Here is a 14,370-nt window from a genome sequence, read left to right as displayed (position 1 = left end):
TCATTTTACTTAAATTACATAGAGAAACTCTACGTTTCTACTTCTCTCCTTCTACTTTGTGTTCTTATGCTCAAAGCTGCTATTTTCTATATTGTGTATCCACTTATATAAAAATAGTTACTGCATAATCTCATTTATGTGTGAAATCTAAAACTGTCAAATTTATAGAAGCAGAGAGTAGAATAATAGGAGCTGGAGGACATTAATTCTTATTACAATAAACAATTTTAGTATTTTCTTTCTTTTTCCTATGGGAATTTTTAATAGCAAAGTCTTCAGGTTTCTCAAAATATTCTCTGGAGGTTGAAAAGAGATTTTCTCTTTGTATCATAGGATGTGGGAGGCCATGTGGGCTGCTTCAGTGATGTTGTGAGCAGTGTCTGTCACCTGGCTGGGTTGTGAGTGTGGACGAGGACTGGGGTAAGTTGCTTCGGTAGTTGACAATGAGGAGTGGGCTGGACTGGCTCAGCACTCCATCGCTCACTGAGATGCCATTCAAGTCCTGCTTGAGCATCTCCCATAGTCTCCCACTGATATCTAACACCTGGGCACGCCTGTACTGGAGGCTCAGCTGCTCCAATTTCACTTTGTCATACCTTTTCCAGAAATTTCCCATCCCTGTGTAGTCAGTCTGCTGTCACCTTTGCCAGCTCCTCAGTAAGCTCTTCTGGGCCAGTTTTCTCCATCTCCTCCTGCTCTTCAGGAGTCAATGCTGATGAATAAAAAGGCAGTACTTTTTCTTCTGTTTCAAATTTCCTACATATTTCAGCAAGCTTAAGGATTTTTTTCACCCTTATGGATAGTCTTTCTCAGGGCTTTGAGGGTAGCCTTACTCTCCAGGGTGAGGTCGATGAAGTTCTCCTGAGCTGTCCTCCAGGCCTGAGTCCTTTGGGTCTTAAGTTTTCACAGTTGTACAAGGGCCAACCCTTTGTCATTATAAATGTGCTGGTTTTGTTCTTCACTCTCATGGCTGTGCACCATGACCTTGTCTTTTAAGATAACTATGGAATCCCATAGTCTGTGTGGAGCTCTTCTCTGCCTTCACCTGCAGGGTCTTGAAGGCAATCTTTCGATCCTCTGTGGCATCAGTGTCATTCTTGAGTGCATTCTGTAACCACCTCCACAAATTTTCTACATTTTCTTGTTGCTAAGAAAGTGCTTCTCTTTCAAATTCTTGTTTTTGAGATCATGCCACATGCCCTGGAACACCAGCTTGCTTTCATACTCAGAATCTATATGGTTCTGCTCCATGGCCATGAAGAGATCTTGTAGGTACTGAGTCTCTTTCTCGTATTGGCCGATAATTGTTTTCCTTTCTGTCCCAAACTCCTTGGTTAGTTTCTCCAGCTCCATGTTGTAATTTTCCTCTAGGGTGTTGAGTCAGCATCCCTGCAGGGCCAGCATGCTAGTAGTTGTGCCAGGCATGAGCATGCTGTCCTCAGCTGCTGACAAGTCCTTAGCTAAAGACATGTGTCACTTGCAGCTGCCCAAAGTCTACTGAGTTTTTTCCTCCAGGGGTTAGGCTTGATGATACTGTCTTTGCAGTTCACCACTCGTTCAAATGTTTGGCTAAGGATCTCAATATCCTTTTGAAGCTCTCTGGTCTTGACTTCTTGAAGATTGGTTCTCCACTGTGTATTAATCTTATTAAGATCAGAGCATTATTGTGCTCCTCCTTGACCGGCTAGCTTGTCCTGTGTGACGAAATAAATACACCTGCAGGAGGTCAGGGCCGCTCTCCCTCCTCCTCTGCCGTGGGTCGTGGGCCTCCATACTGGGCTTGCGATGCATGGACGGACAGGCAGCGGCGCCCGTGGCGAAGGACGCTGCAACCTGCAGCAGAGGCGCGACGGTGTGAGGGGGCTGACGGCTGCCAACGTGGCTCAGACCCCACTACTTTTCTGTAGCCTCCCTGCCTCAACAGCAGGGCCGCCGCCACCACCGGACCTCAGCTGAGCGTCTCAATTTTATTACTTTCTTACAGAAGAAACTTCTCCAGCAATAGCATGTTGTCATACTTGAACATTTATCTGTATTTAAGTCCTATTTCCCCCTTCTTTTTTTATCAAAATAAATGATTCTCGTAGTGTGGCTAGGATGGAAACTAACCAACTCAGATCTCTGGATACTCAGGATAGTGGTCACGTTATAGTAATGGGTCTTTAATTTGCCCTAAATTACCATAATGAGTAGACAAAAATAACTGTAGATAGAACACACACACACACACTATAGAGGCTCTACCTTCATTAATTCACCTGAACCTAATTACGTCTCAAAGTCCGCACTTCCTAATATCATTACGTTGAAGAAAATGGTTTCAATACATGAAATTTGGGGCACACAAACCGTCCAGAATGTATGCTCGTATTTGTACATATGAGTTGTTTTGATGATTCTGATAACAAGGAACAAAATGTTTGTTGCATCCACAAAAATACTTGTTCTTACCTAATTCAAGTTTGCTGATCTCAAATCTGACATTAGTTTTTCTCTCTAAGCTACAGTTTTTTTGCAATTCAAGATTTTAGATTTTCATCTTGTAAAATTTTCAACATTTAGTTTAACATAATGAAGTAGAATGTCTTCTTGGGCATCATCTTTGTGAAAATATAATAATTTATATAATGCAGTAAATACACGAATACACTAAAAGATATGATTGCATCAGAATTTGTCTACAATTTTAAAATAAAACATATTAAAATACTTATTTTAATCATAAAATTTGCGCAAAACTTATTTAAGTTCTATTTAGGCAAAAATTTGCGTTTGTAGCTCTTGCGTTTGTGTACTTGTTGAGGACAATCTCCTTTGATGCTCCAGCAGTAGTCTGCTCATCACAGCTCCAAGATTTTTGGGAAACTTATCAAGGTGATGGTTCAGGAAGTGAATCTTAATGCTCATGTTACATCCAATGTCGCAGAAAGCCAGCAGCATCCTTTGAACCAGAAGTTCATAGTTTTCTGCTTTTTTGTTGCCAAGGAAGTTCTTTGTAACTGCCATGCAAACATTAACAAAAGACTGCCATGCAAACATTAACAAAAAATAAAAACAAAAAAATAGGAAAGTGGTTGCGATAAAAAGAATGGAGATGTCCCAGAAAAGTTGCATCCACAAAAAATATTTACACCAAAGGAATTCTCAAAGATATTTCATGACATTTCAAATACAAAATATCCAACGTTGGAAGCCTGTTCAAACTTTGAAGTACAAAAGTTTGAGAGAGCATAGAAAAAGTGTTTGGTTAATATAGTAAGTTATATGACAAGAAGTCAATCTGTTCAAGGCACTAGATTCTTTTTTAAAAAATTAAACAAAGCACTTGAATTCTCAATGTTTCTAATGTTTTAAATATATTCTAAAAAATATTAGTTGTGTTGGTTTTCTATTCCCTATATGTTTTTGAGGGATAGTAAAAAAGTTTTCAATGTTTCGATAGTAATTTTTAAAAGTCAAGCAATAATCATAGTTTTCACTCTGATTATTAGAATAATATGACATAGTTTTAGTTTGCACAGTCATTTCTGTCATTGTTTTACTGTGCAAAGTGAGGGCTTCCTGTATGGGAAATGAACCTTCATTCAAGTACTGTGGAAAATGGAAGAACAATGGGTGTGTTTCCCCAAATATCCCTAAGCAGTCCACAGGTAAACTTAGAAATCAGAAGTTAAGAACAGAAAAATTTATTTTTTTTAAAAGTGAGGGGTAGACAGAGTCATTTTGTAGTACTGGAGACTGCATAATATACAAACCAAGAACCCATATGTTGTTAAATTGTCTCAGGTTTGAAATTTTAGGCATCAAAAATGGGGAGCATGGGCCTTTCCATTCTCTGCTTTGAATAGTTAGAAAGTGGGGCTAGCAAGAGCCAATCAGAGATTGAATTCTCAATCTTCACTGTGCTCCAGCCAATCTCAGGCTGGTTGTTGCTTGCTTGGTAACCCTTCCTGCCCCAGCCTCTTAAAAGTGTCAGAGAAAATAGCAGTTGGAATGGGCTGCTGGTGGCAGCATCTGGACCAAGTACAGTTATGGACCTGAGCAGAAGATGTTAGATTGATGTGTTGTTTTTCCACTTCAGTCTTGCAACACCACTGTCCTAAAAAACTAATATCTGGGTTTCTTGCATGTGCACCACATATAATTAGCAATTCACAATTCATCCCCAGAATTATCCCAGCAACTGTGACCACCCATGAACTTCTCCATTATCATATGAGAAGTGGAGGGAATAGGGTCTGAGAATTTGGATGGGACCGAGGCTGTGGAGCTGGAGCCCAATAGGCCAGGTTAAGGGAGAAACAGATCCTGGTCTTGGAGACCGAAACTAAGATTCTTGTTAATATCTTAGCATTATTTCTTGGTCCCAGTTTGCACCCTCAACATAGATATATATGTGGATAAATAATATATATTGTGGATAATAATATATATATGTGGATAATAATATATATATTATTTATCCACAATATGACCTTTAAATACAACCTTACCTCCCATCTCTCCTGTTCATTTAGAAAAGGTGGTCTTTTATTAAAAAGACCTAGGTGTTGAGAATTTTAGCATCTAAGTTCATCAGGGATATTGGCCTATAGTTTTCTTTCTTTGTATTGTCTTTGCCTGGTTTTGAAATCAGAATTATGCTTGCCTTATAAAAGGAGCTTGGAAGTTTTTCCTCCTCTTGAATTTTTTGAAATAGCTTGAGGATAAGAATTAGTTCTTCTTTAAATATTTGGTAAAATTAGCCTGTGAAGCCATCTGGCCCAGGGTTTTTGTTTGTTGGGAGTTTTTTGATAACTGATTTGATCTCATTTGTTATAATCGGTCTGTTTAGGTTTTTTGATTCTTCCAGATTAATTTTTGAAAAATTATATGTTTCAAGGAATTTATCCTTTTCACCTAGGTTGTCTAATTTTTTTGGCATACAGTTCTTCATAGTATATTCTTACAATCCTTTGTATTTCTGCTGTGTCAGTTCTTACTTCTCCACTCTCATTTCTAATTTTATTTATGTGAGTCCTCTCTCTTTTTTTCTTGGTGAGTCTGGGCTTTACTGCCTGTTCTCTTTCCAGTTCTTTTAGATGCAGGGTTAAATTTTTTATTTGACCTTTTTCTAGCTGCTTAAGTTATGCCTGTAATGCTATGAACTTTCCTCTCAGGACTGCTTTTTCTGTGTCCCATAAATTAGGAGTTGTTGTATGTTCATTTTAATTTGTTTCAAGGAAATTTTTTACTTCTTCCTTGACCTCATTGTTAACCCATTCATTATTTAATAACATGCTATTTAGTTTCCAAGTGTTTGAGTGTTTTTCAGTTTTTCTATTGTATTTGATTTCTATTTTCATGCCATTTGTGATCTGAGAAGATGCTTGATATGATTTCAGTCTTCTTAAATTTATTGTGACTCGTTTTGTGTCCTAACATGTGGTCTATCCTAGAGAATGTACCATGAGCACTTGAAAAGAATGTATATTCTGCTGCTTTAGGATGAAAGGTTCTGAAGATATTTATTAAATCCAGTTGATCCAGTGTGTCCTTTAAGTCTTCTGTTTCTTTGTTAATTTTCTTTCTTGAGGATCTATCCAGTGCTGTTAGCAGGGTATTGAAATCCCCTACTATTATAGTATTGCTGTTGATGATGAACATAAAGGGCGAGTGAGTCTGGGCTTTACTGCCTGTTCTCTTTCCAGTTCTTTTAGATGCAGGGTTAAATTTTTTATTTGACCTTTTTCTAGCTGCTTAAGTTATGCCTGTAATGCTATGAACTTTCCTCTCAGGACTGCTTTTTCTGTGTCCCATAAATTAGGAGTTGTTGTATGTTCATTTTAATTTGTTTCAAGGAAATTTTTTACTTCTTCCTTGCCCTTTATGTTCATCAAAATCTGCTTTATATATTTAGGTGCTCCTATATTAGGTGCATAGATATTTATAATGGTTATAACTTCCTGTTGGACTGCTCCCTTTATCATTATGTAGTGACCTTCTTTATCCCTTAGTATACACTTTGTTAAATAGATTTAATTTTGTCAGATATAAGTATTGCTACCTCAGCTTCTTTTTTCATTTCCATTTGCATGAAATATTTTTTTTCCATCTCTTTACTTTTAGTCTATGTGTATCTTTTGTTTTGAGGTGAGTCTCTTGTAGACGGCATAAGTACGTGTTCTGTTTTCTTATCCACGCAGCTACTCTATGTCTTTTGATTGAAGCAACCATTTTTAATCATGCAATATTAAATATACACAAAACTATATAAAGACTGGCACAATAAACTTTAGGAGCCTCCTTTCTGAAGAAACAAAGCATTACTGATACAGCTAGAAAGTCCCTTGTAGCCTTCTTCTTAACCCCTACCCACTCCCACCCAGGAGGCAAGACTATCCTAAATCTGTAATTTTTTCAAGGGGAAGTCAGGTGCATTGAAATAAAAATAAGTATGATAGTGTCATTTCTTTAACTCAGCATGAACAGACATTTGCCTTACACAAAATTTAAGATATGACTGCATTTGTTATTTAAAATTGCATAATATTTTACTAGACTTTTTTCTTGCTTTGTTCTGTTTACAGGAGGCCCATTAACATTTCTTGCAACATTGGTTTGATTGTAATGAATTCTTTGAGGTTTTGTCTTTTTTTTTTTTTTTTGTCTAGAATGCTTTTTATTGCTCCTTCAATGTTAAACAATAGCCTTGCTGGATAAAGAAATCTAGGTTGTAGGTTCTTGTTCTGCATTACTTTGAATATTTTTTGTCATTCCCTTCTGGTCTCCAGTGTTTCTGTTGAAAAGTCAGATGTCATCCTTATAGGGGCTCCTTTGTAGGTGATTGACTGTTTTTCTCTTGCAGCTTTTAGTATTTTTTTCTTTAATTCATTTTTTTAAAGACTTTATTTATTCTACTTTTTTTAGAGAGGAGAGAGTGAAGCAGGGAGAGAGAGAGAAAGAGAGAGAAGGGGGAGGAGCAGGAAGCATCAACTCCCATTTGTGCCTTGAACTGGCAAGCCCAGGGTTTTGAACCAGTGACCTCAGTGTTCCAGGTCGATGTTTATTCATTGTGCCACCACAGGGCAGGCATTTTTATGAATTTTTTTAAATTCATTTTTTCCCGGCTTCTATTTTGAGAAATAAAGCTACTAGCCTCCATGGTCTACATACACATTCTACCAAAAACAGTGCTTAAAATTCAGCAGTCAAGGTGAGGGCAAAAATGGTGACAGAGTAGGTGGACATTACAACTCCCACCTCCCAGAACCAAAATGGATTATAACTTAACTTAGAAACAATCACCTTGAAAAACCAACTTTGGACTAAACTAAAAGGGATCTGTAACCAAGCATCACTGAAGGAACCACACCGAGCTGCTAGGAAAGGCAGAGATGCAGAAAGAGCTGCCCCACTCCCAGGAGTAAGCAGCAGCCGAGAGGTTCTCTCACCACAGGGTGGGTTTCCAGGAGAGTTGTGGACCCTCATCCCTAGGACCGGAGCCCCAGCCTAGAGCCCCAGAGACTAGAAGAGGTGTACGGACAATATTTAGTTGAAAGAAGAGCCAGGTTACTGTTTGCAAGAGGGAGACAAAACTCTCAGACCCAGGCTCCATCTTAAAGGGACCATGCAGAAAACCTTGTTCACAGCCACTTACCTGGGGCTCTGGGAGCAGGGAGAGCCAAGAAGACTGGAGTTGTGAGAAGACAGTACAGTCTTGGAGGCACAGGGAGAGGCTGTGGGGTGCAGCCACCCTGACCCCTGTACTGGGTCACTCCCCAAACCTAAAGTGCCTATTTTTCTTGGGAGAACCAAGCCAGCAAAGGGAAGCAATTACCCCACCCACCAGAGGCTCTTCCACTCCAGTCAGTGCAGAAACACTTAGAAGCAGGGAGCGTATTAGGAACACAGGATTTGAGTTCTGAGGTCTTCACAACAGGGCTCTCCCAACCTGCTGAGTATGGACTACTCAACCATTGTAGGGTAAATGAGTTTGTAAAATTTTTCTTTTTTGAGTTTGCTCACTTTTACTGTTAAAAAATGGCTCTGGGAAGCCATGTGTGTGGTTGCCCTCAGAGCAGGGCCTTTGATTGCAAATTGTGGATTGCATTCCTGCTTGGGAAGGGCCACTGTTTTGCTATTGTTTGCTGGAGGAGCAGTCTTTGTGGGCTCAGCCAGTTTTGCAGGGAGAGTGGAGAGAATGCAGGGTGCTGAAGAAGAAGCCAGTTTTGCAGAGAGGAGTGCAGAGGTGGAACCAGAGCTGAGGGGCTTTTTGAGCTCCACTGAGACTGGTGGGGCCCTTGATTCTAGGAAGAACCAGAGAAGATTCTTCTGGTTGTGGTACTGGAGAATGAATCAGGGCTTTGGGAGCCCTGAATGAAAAGGAAGTGTTTTTCCTGCCTCTTTGCTCATCGGCTGTGAGACATTAATAAAAGGAATGGCCCACCACTTTTTGGCTCCACTGTTTCTTTACCATCCGCCTGAATCCAATGAGAACCTGCATGGCTATGACGGTGGCAGCCACTGGCCATACAACCACCAAATGGTCTTTTTTTACAGACAGAGGAATTGAATTCATTCACCATCCCGTGAATCAAGTTAATTTTACAGGTTTCAAACCATGGGAGTAAAAAGGTAAAGTTGATTCACTAGAATGAGTAGAAACATGTTTTAACTTTTCTTTTTATTTGATTATTTCTTTTCTTTCTTTCTTTCTTTTTTTTTTTTTACAGAGACAGAGAGAGAGTCAGAGAGAGGGATAGACAGGGACAGACAGACAGGAACGGAGAGATGAGAAGCATCAGTCATCAGTTTTTCATTGCGCGTTGCAACTTCTTAGCTGTTTGTTGATTGCTTTCTAATATGTGCCTTGACCGCAGGCCTTCAGCAGACTGAGTAACCCCTTGCTGGAGCCAGCGACCCTGGGTCCAAGCTGGTGAGCTTTTGCTCAAGCCAGATGAACCCGTGCTCAAGCTGGCGACCTCGGGGTCTCGAACCTGGGTCCTTCCACATCCCAGTCCAACGCTCTATCCACTGTGCCACCGCCTGGTCAGGCTGTTTATTTATTTTATTTCAGGATTAACTGCAATAACTGTAACATATCCTCGCATTATGAACTGTACAAAAGAATGGATTGGAGTAAGACAGAAGTGTTTTTGTTTCTCTGATGATACCAGAAACTGAACAGCCAGTAAAAGATTTTGCGTTTCACAGGGATCAGAACTTGCTCAAATTGTTACACATAAAGATATGGTAAGAAAAGGGAAAAGTTTTCAATCATACAGCTTAAGTTTGTATAAAAAGAGAGTAAAAATGGGAAAAATTAATAGTTAATAACATAATCTTCAACAAATGCTTATGAAGTAAATATTCAACTACCTCTCTTTTAAAAGTGAAAAAAGTGAAGCACAGAAATGTTCTGTAACCTAGTCATTGTCACACAACCATAACTTGTTGAAGTGGGATTTGAACACAAGCAAGTTAGCGAGTGATATTATGTCCTTAATTGCAATGCACATTATTCATATAGCTAAATGTCTTTATTTAATGTTTTTAAATTTTTTTATTAAATATTTTTGATTGATTTCAGAGTGAAAGGAAGGGAGAGAGAGAGACAGAAATATGGACCTGTTTCTGTTTGTGCCCTGAGTAGGAATCAAACCAGCAACCTTTGTATAACAGAATAATGTTCTAACCAACTGAGTTATCCAGCCAGGGTTCAATGTTCTCAGATTATTAAATAGATTGCTTTTAATACCTTTACAATTATATTTTCTCAAGAACAGCCTGAGTAAATGGAAACAAACAAAAGATATGGCTCTTGGAATTTAGAAATGAAGATGTAAAGAAAATCCATACAGTTTGAAGAACGAGACAGTGAATGGAATAAGTAAAAGAGGGCTGTATTGCAATAAATGGTGTTTAGAAGTAGTTAGTTTGATTTATGATTCTATGAAAAACCACAACAGCAATGACATTCTTATTCTGTATCTAGTCAAAGTAGTTTATCACTGAATTTTACTAGTTTAACAGTACTTATACTTTCAATCAAACCCTTTTCCCCCTTAAATTCTTCTTTTATTATTTTTGAGAACAAAGATAGGCACAAAACAAAATGTAAGCCTTAGTCTTCTGTTTCCTTTAAAGAACATGCTGTAGTAGTTTCTATAAAAACTGCTTAGCTACTACTGATTTTGTTATCCAGACAGATATAATCAGTTTATAGTCTTTTTCATCCACTCTGTGACTAAAACATAGTTTATGCATTAGAACCAGAGGCATGGAAGTCAAATGCATTTCCGGTGAGACATAAAAGTTATCTTTGAAGACAATTCAAGTCAGGGCAGTCAGAGAGTTTCAATGACTTAATGAAAATCACTCTACTCCTTAGAGACATTTAAGAGGTAAAAGAGTAAAGTGAAAATCTTTCTGGTAAAACTAAACTAAGCATCTGTGCTGTTTTTTTGTGTTTTTTGTTTGTTTGTTTGTTTGTTTGGCTTTAGAAGAATTAAGGCCTGCAAATTAGGATGTAAGTCATAAAATCTGGCAGGGATGAGAAGCATGTTTAGCAATGTGCTTTAAAATATTAAGTCGATAATGCCTTGGTTTTTGTGAAAGGAATTTTTGAAGAAGCACACAGGAACGTTTATGCAGTGAATTGGGTTGAGCAGAAAACAAGGAGGGTGTTGGAAATGGACAATGCTTGGTGAGTTTTAAATTTAGTAAGAAGGATTTTATTCTGGTTGTGACTCAAAAAAAAATCAGTTTGAGTTGTGACACATGCTTTTCGCACTGAAACATACCTGGAGAAACCCGTCTTTTTTCTACCTCATTAAATGACAGTGAAATTTTCAATTTTATTTTTGTTTCTTATTTTATTTTTTCACAAACTCTTGCTAATCAGCCCTCTTACTGCTAATTCAAATTCAACTATTTTTCAAATTCCAAGCCAAAGCATGTGTATTTCTTGAACCTTTTTCCAACTACTTAAGTTTATGCAAGGTCTTTCTTCTTGAAATAGAGACTATATAGTTGTCTTTGACTTTCCAAATGTCCATCATAAGCAATATTATTTATTTATATAAGCATGTCTTGAGTGAGTGTTGTTTCCTCACTTATATACCATTTCACCTATAAGAACTGTACTACTTTTCCTTTGTATGCATGTATTCCTGCCTTAATATTTCATTAAGTGTTAGATAAAAATTAAATAAATATTGAAATATGTGCAATAAGATAAATTATATTTATTACTAAAAAAGGGACATTTTGGCCATCAATAGAGCAAATTAATAAAAACAATATTATAATTAGTTTCTGGTTTTTATGTCAGTATGCTGTAAAACTACCAAATAAATATTTTTCTCAAAAAGGAACATTGGCTAAAAATATGCCAAGAAACTGCTTATTTATTTATTTATTTACTTACTTACTTACTTACTTATAGTTTTCAAGTACAGTTTCTATTCAACATGATTCTGTATTAGTTTTAGATACACAGTATAGTGGTTAGACAACCATGTACTTTTCAGAGCATTCCCCCCGGTATTTCCAGTACCCACTTGCCTCTACACATAGTTATTACTACACTATTAACTATATTCTTTATGCTGTGATTCACATTTCTGTGACTATTTTATAGGTCCCAATTTGTACTTCTCAATCCCTGAGCCTTTTCACCCACTCTCCCCACCCCCTCTCTCCCCTGTCAATCTTCCATCTGTTCTCTGATTGTCTATGAGTCTGAGGACACTGCTTTTTAAAAATATTCTAGAGATCTTTGGGTCCAACTCTCGACTGATAAATGGATAGGTAGATAGATGATAGATAATAGATAGCTAGATGACAGATAGATATGGATAAATATAACAATATAACTGTATCATTGACTTATTCATGTCTGTCTATATTTGTCGTTCTCCCTATTATTCTAAATAAGGTTAGAGATTACACTAATAACACATACTTACATTCAGCCTTATATTTCTTTAATGTGTACTATATATTTTTGTGTAGCAAATGGTAATGGATGAGGATGGAGCTCACTGTTTTGTACGAACTGTTTCAAATCACTCTATTCTTAATTTTATGTTTGATTACAGCTATAAGTGGTTTCTAAACTGATTTTGGTGGTTCATTTTTTAGGTTTGAAATTAAGGGGAATGAAGTCTTTGCTTTTCTGAATGCTGATGGAGTCTCCAGGGGATTTGTTGATATCAAGTGGATTTGCAGCAAACCTAGATTTTAACAGAGCAAAAGACTGGGAAAAGATAATTAAAAATAAATTAAAAGCCTGACTGGTGCTGGCTCAGTGGATAAAGCACCCCAGGTCCCAGGTCTCAGGTCAAAACCTGGAGGTCACAGGCTTGAGCATGGGATTATGGTTGCTGGCTCTAGCCCAAAGGTCACTGGCTTGAGCAAGGGGTCACTGGCTTGGCTGGAGCCAAGGCCTGTATGAGAAGCAGTAAGTGAACAACTAAAGTGCCACAACTACAAGTTGATGCTTCTCATCTCTCCCCCTGCCTGTCTCTCACTGAAAAAAAAAGTAAAAAAATAAATTAATTAAAAGACTGAAGTCTTTTAAAGTTTGTTTTTCATTCTTTTGGCTGTGAAAATGAGACAAGATAGGAAGAAGTTAGGAAAAACACCCAACAAGTGGGATGAGGATGTTGGAGCCATTAAAAGCCCATAAGCTCCTAGGTGCCCTCATCAGATCTGACCTCCAGGTATGATTAAAAGGAAACAGTTTGTGGCAGGAGTTTGCTGGTGGTCACAGAAGTCAACAACAATAAAGATAGTTACAACCAGATCAATTTCAGATTAAAGAAAAATTGACCAGAGAATGATCCTAAAAGTTCTTTATATTATCATGATAATGAAAACTACCTGAATAGAACTTGCTTTTTGAGTTAAGAGCCTGGAGGTCCTGGACTGTGTGGGTGCAGGCTACCTCAGAACTGGTGACAAAAGGAACTAAAAATTTGAATGAATGAATGAATGATTGATTATGGCAAAATCTCATCAATTCAAAACACATAACTGCCATTATGAGCACAAGTCAGGAAACTTCTAACAAGCAGGACCAAACAAAGTAACAATAAACTATTAGATGACCTGTGACTGTGACGATGGTTATAAAAAGCAAATTGAAATCAATCTGTATTGACAGGTCAGCTAACACTTATAACTTTAAAGTTAGAAAAATATAAGTGTTTTATATGTGTAAATATTATAAAAACAACAACTTTGACTTTATCCTAAAAACAAGGGAAAACCAAGCAGGAAGGATTCTAATCACTAATAAATAATTAGCATTACACTTTAAAATTACAAAGTTTATACTGTAGACCAGGGGTCTCAAACTCGCGGCCCGCTGAACAATTTTGTGTGGCCCGCAGACTAATTCACAAAGTTCAAAATGTTTTGGATAAAATTAAGTAAGCCTAGGGGCCTACTTGTATTTTTCATTTCTCTAGCATCCTAGCTAGATATTAGCTTAGCTAACAGCAGTTGCGATGCGAACTACAGTTTCTGGTCGTTTTGTGACACTGAGTAAACTGCATGTACGATTGTGCTTGTTGTACTGATTTTTTTTTTGTTTTCAACTGCAGTGAGAAAAGTGTTGTGTAACAGTTGCCTTTTGTAGACCTAGTGCAGCCCACCGAATGGCTGTGATCTTGCTCTGCGGCCCACATGCTGAGTTGAGTTTGAGACCCCTGCTGTAGACCATAAACTAGAATATTAACATCAATAGTGGACAAAACAATAATTTTTTTTTTTTTTTTACAGAGACAGAGTGAGTCAGAGAGAGGGGTAGACAGGGACAGACAGACATGAACAAAGAGAGATGAGAAGCATCAATCATTAGTTTTTTTCATTGCGCATTGCAACACCTTAGTTGTTCATTGATTGCTTTCTCATATGTGCCTTGACCGCGGGCCTTAAGCAGACTGAGTAACCCCTTGCTGGAGCCAGCGACCTTGGGTTCAAGCTGGTGAGCTTTTGCTCAAACCAGATGAGCCCGCGCTCAAGCTGGTGACCACGGGGTCTCGAATCTGGGTCTTCTGCATCCCAGTCCGACGCTCTATCCACTGCGCCACCGCCTGGTCAGGAAAAACAATAAACTTTTGTAAAAATATAATTTTACAACTAAGAACATTAAAGTAGGATGAGCTACTTTCTTTTTATAGGATGATACAAAGTATGACACTTATATGGTTGTATCATAAAATTCTAACTCTGCAGATCATGTAAACAATTACATCAAATCTGCATTTGTTACATTAGCTTGAGTTTATTTTTTGCCTAGGTAATTGTAATTTATGAGTGCAAGAAGGAATGTGAGTGTAAGGAAGAGATAGATACTGGTCAGGGTAATCTGGGAAAAAA

At 37.8% G+C, this 14,370-nt stretch overlaps 1 protein-coding gene and 1 pseudogene across 1 annotated transcript; one reads left to right on the top strand and one right to left on the bottom strand.

Annotated features, from left to right (window-relative positions):
* Positions 1 to 358: 358 nt before the first annotated feature.
* Positions 359 to 1,773, bottom strand: LOC136388370 (dynein regulatory complex subunit 2-like; annotated as a pseudogene).
* A 1,792-nt stretch (positions 1,774 to 3,565) lies between these two features.
* CLEC2A (C-type lectin domain family 2 member A) lies at positions 3,566 to 12,229 on the top strand. The gene is given in 4 exon segments (XM_066360260.1): positions 3,566 to 3,650; positions 9,059 to 9,234; positions 10,600 to 10,691; positions 12,127 to 12,229. Coding segments are annotated over 4 exon segments (456 nt in total).
* The last annotated feature ends 2,141 nt before the right edge of the window (positions 12,230 to 14,370 follow it).

The sequence above is a fragment of the Saccopteryx leptura genome, chromosome 1 (assembly GCF_036850995.1).
Source record: "Saccopteryx leptura isolate mSacLep1 chromosome 1, mSacLep1_pri_phased_curated, whole genome shotgun sequence".
Lineage (NCBI taxonomy): Eukaryota > Metazoa > Chordata > Mammalia > Chiroptera > Emballonuridae > Saccopteryx > Saccopteryx leptura.
The sequence above is the reverse complement of the archived record's forward strand: the minus strand, read 5'-3'. Positions and strand labels throughout refer to the sequence as shown.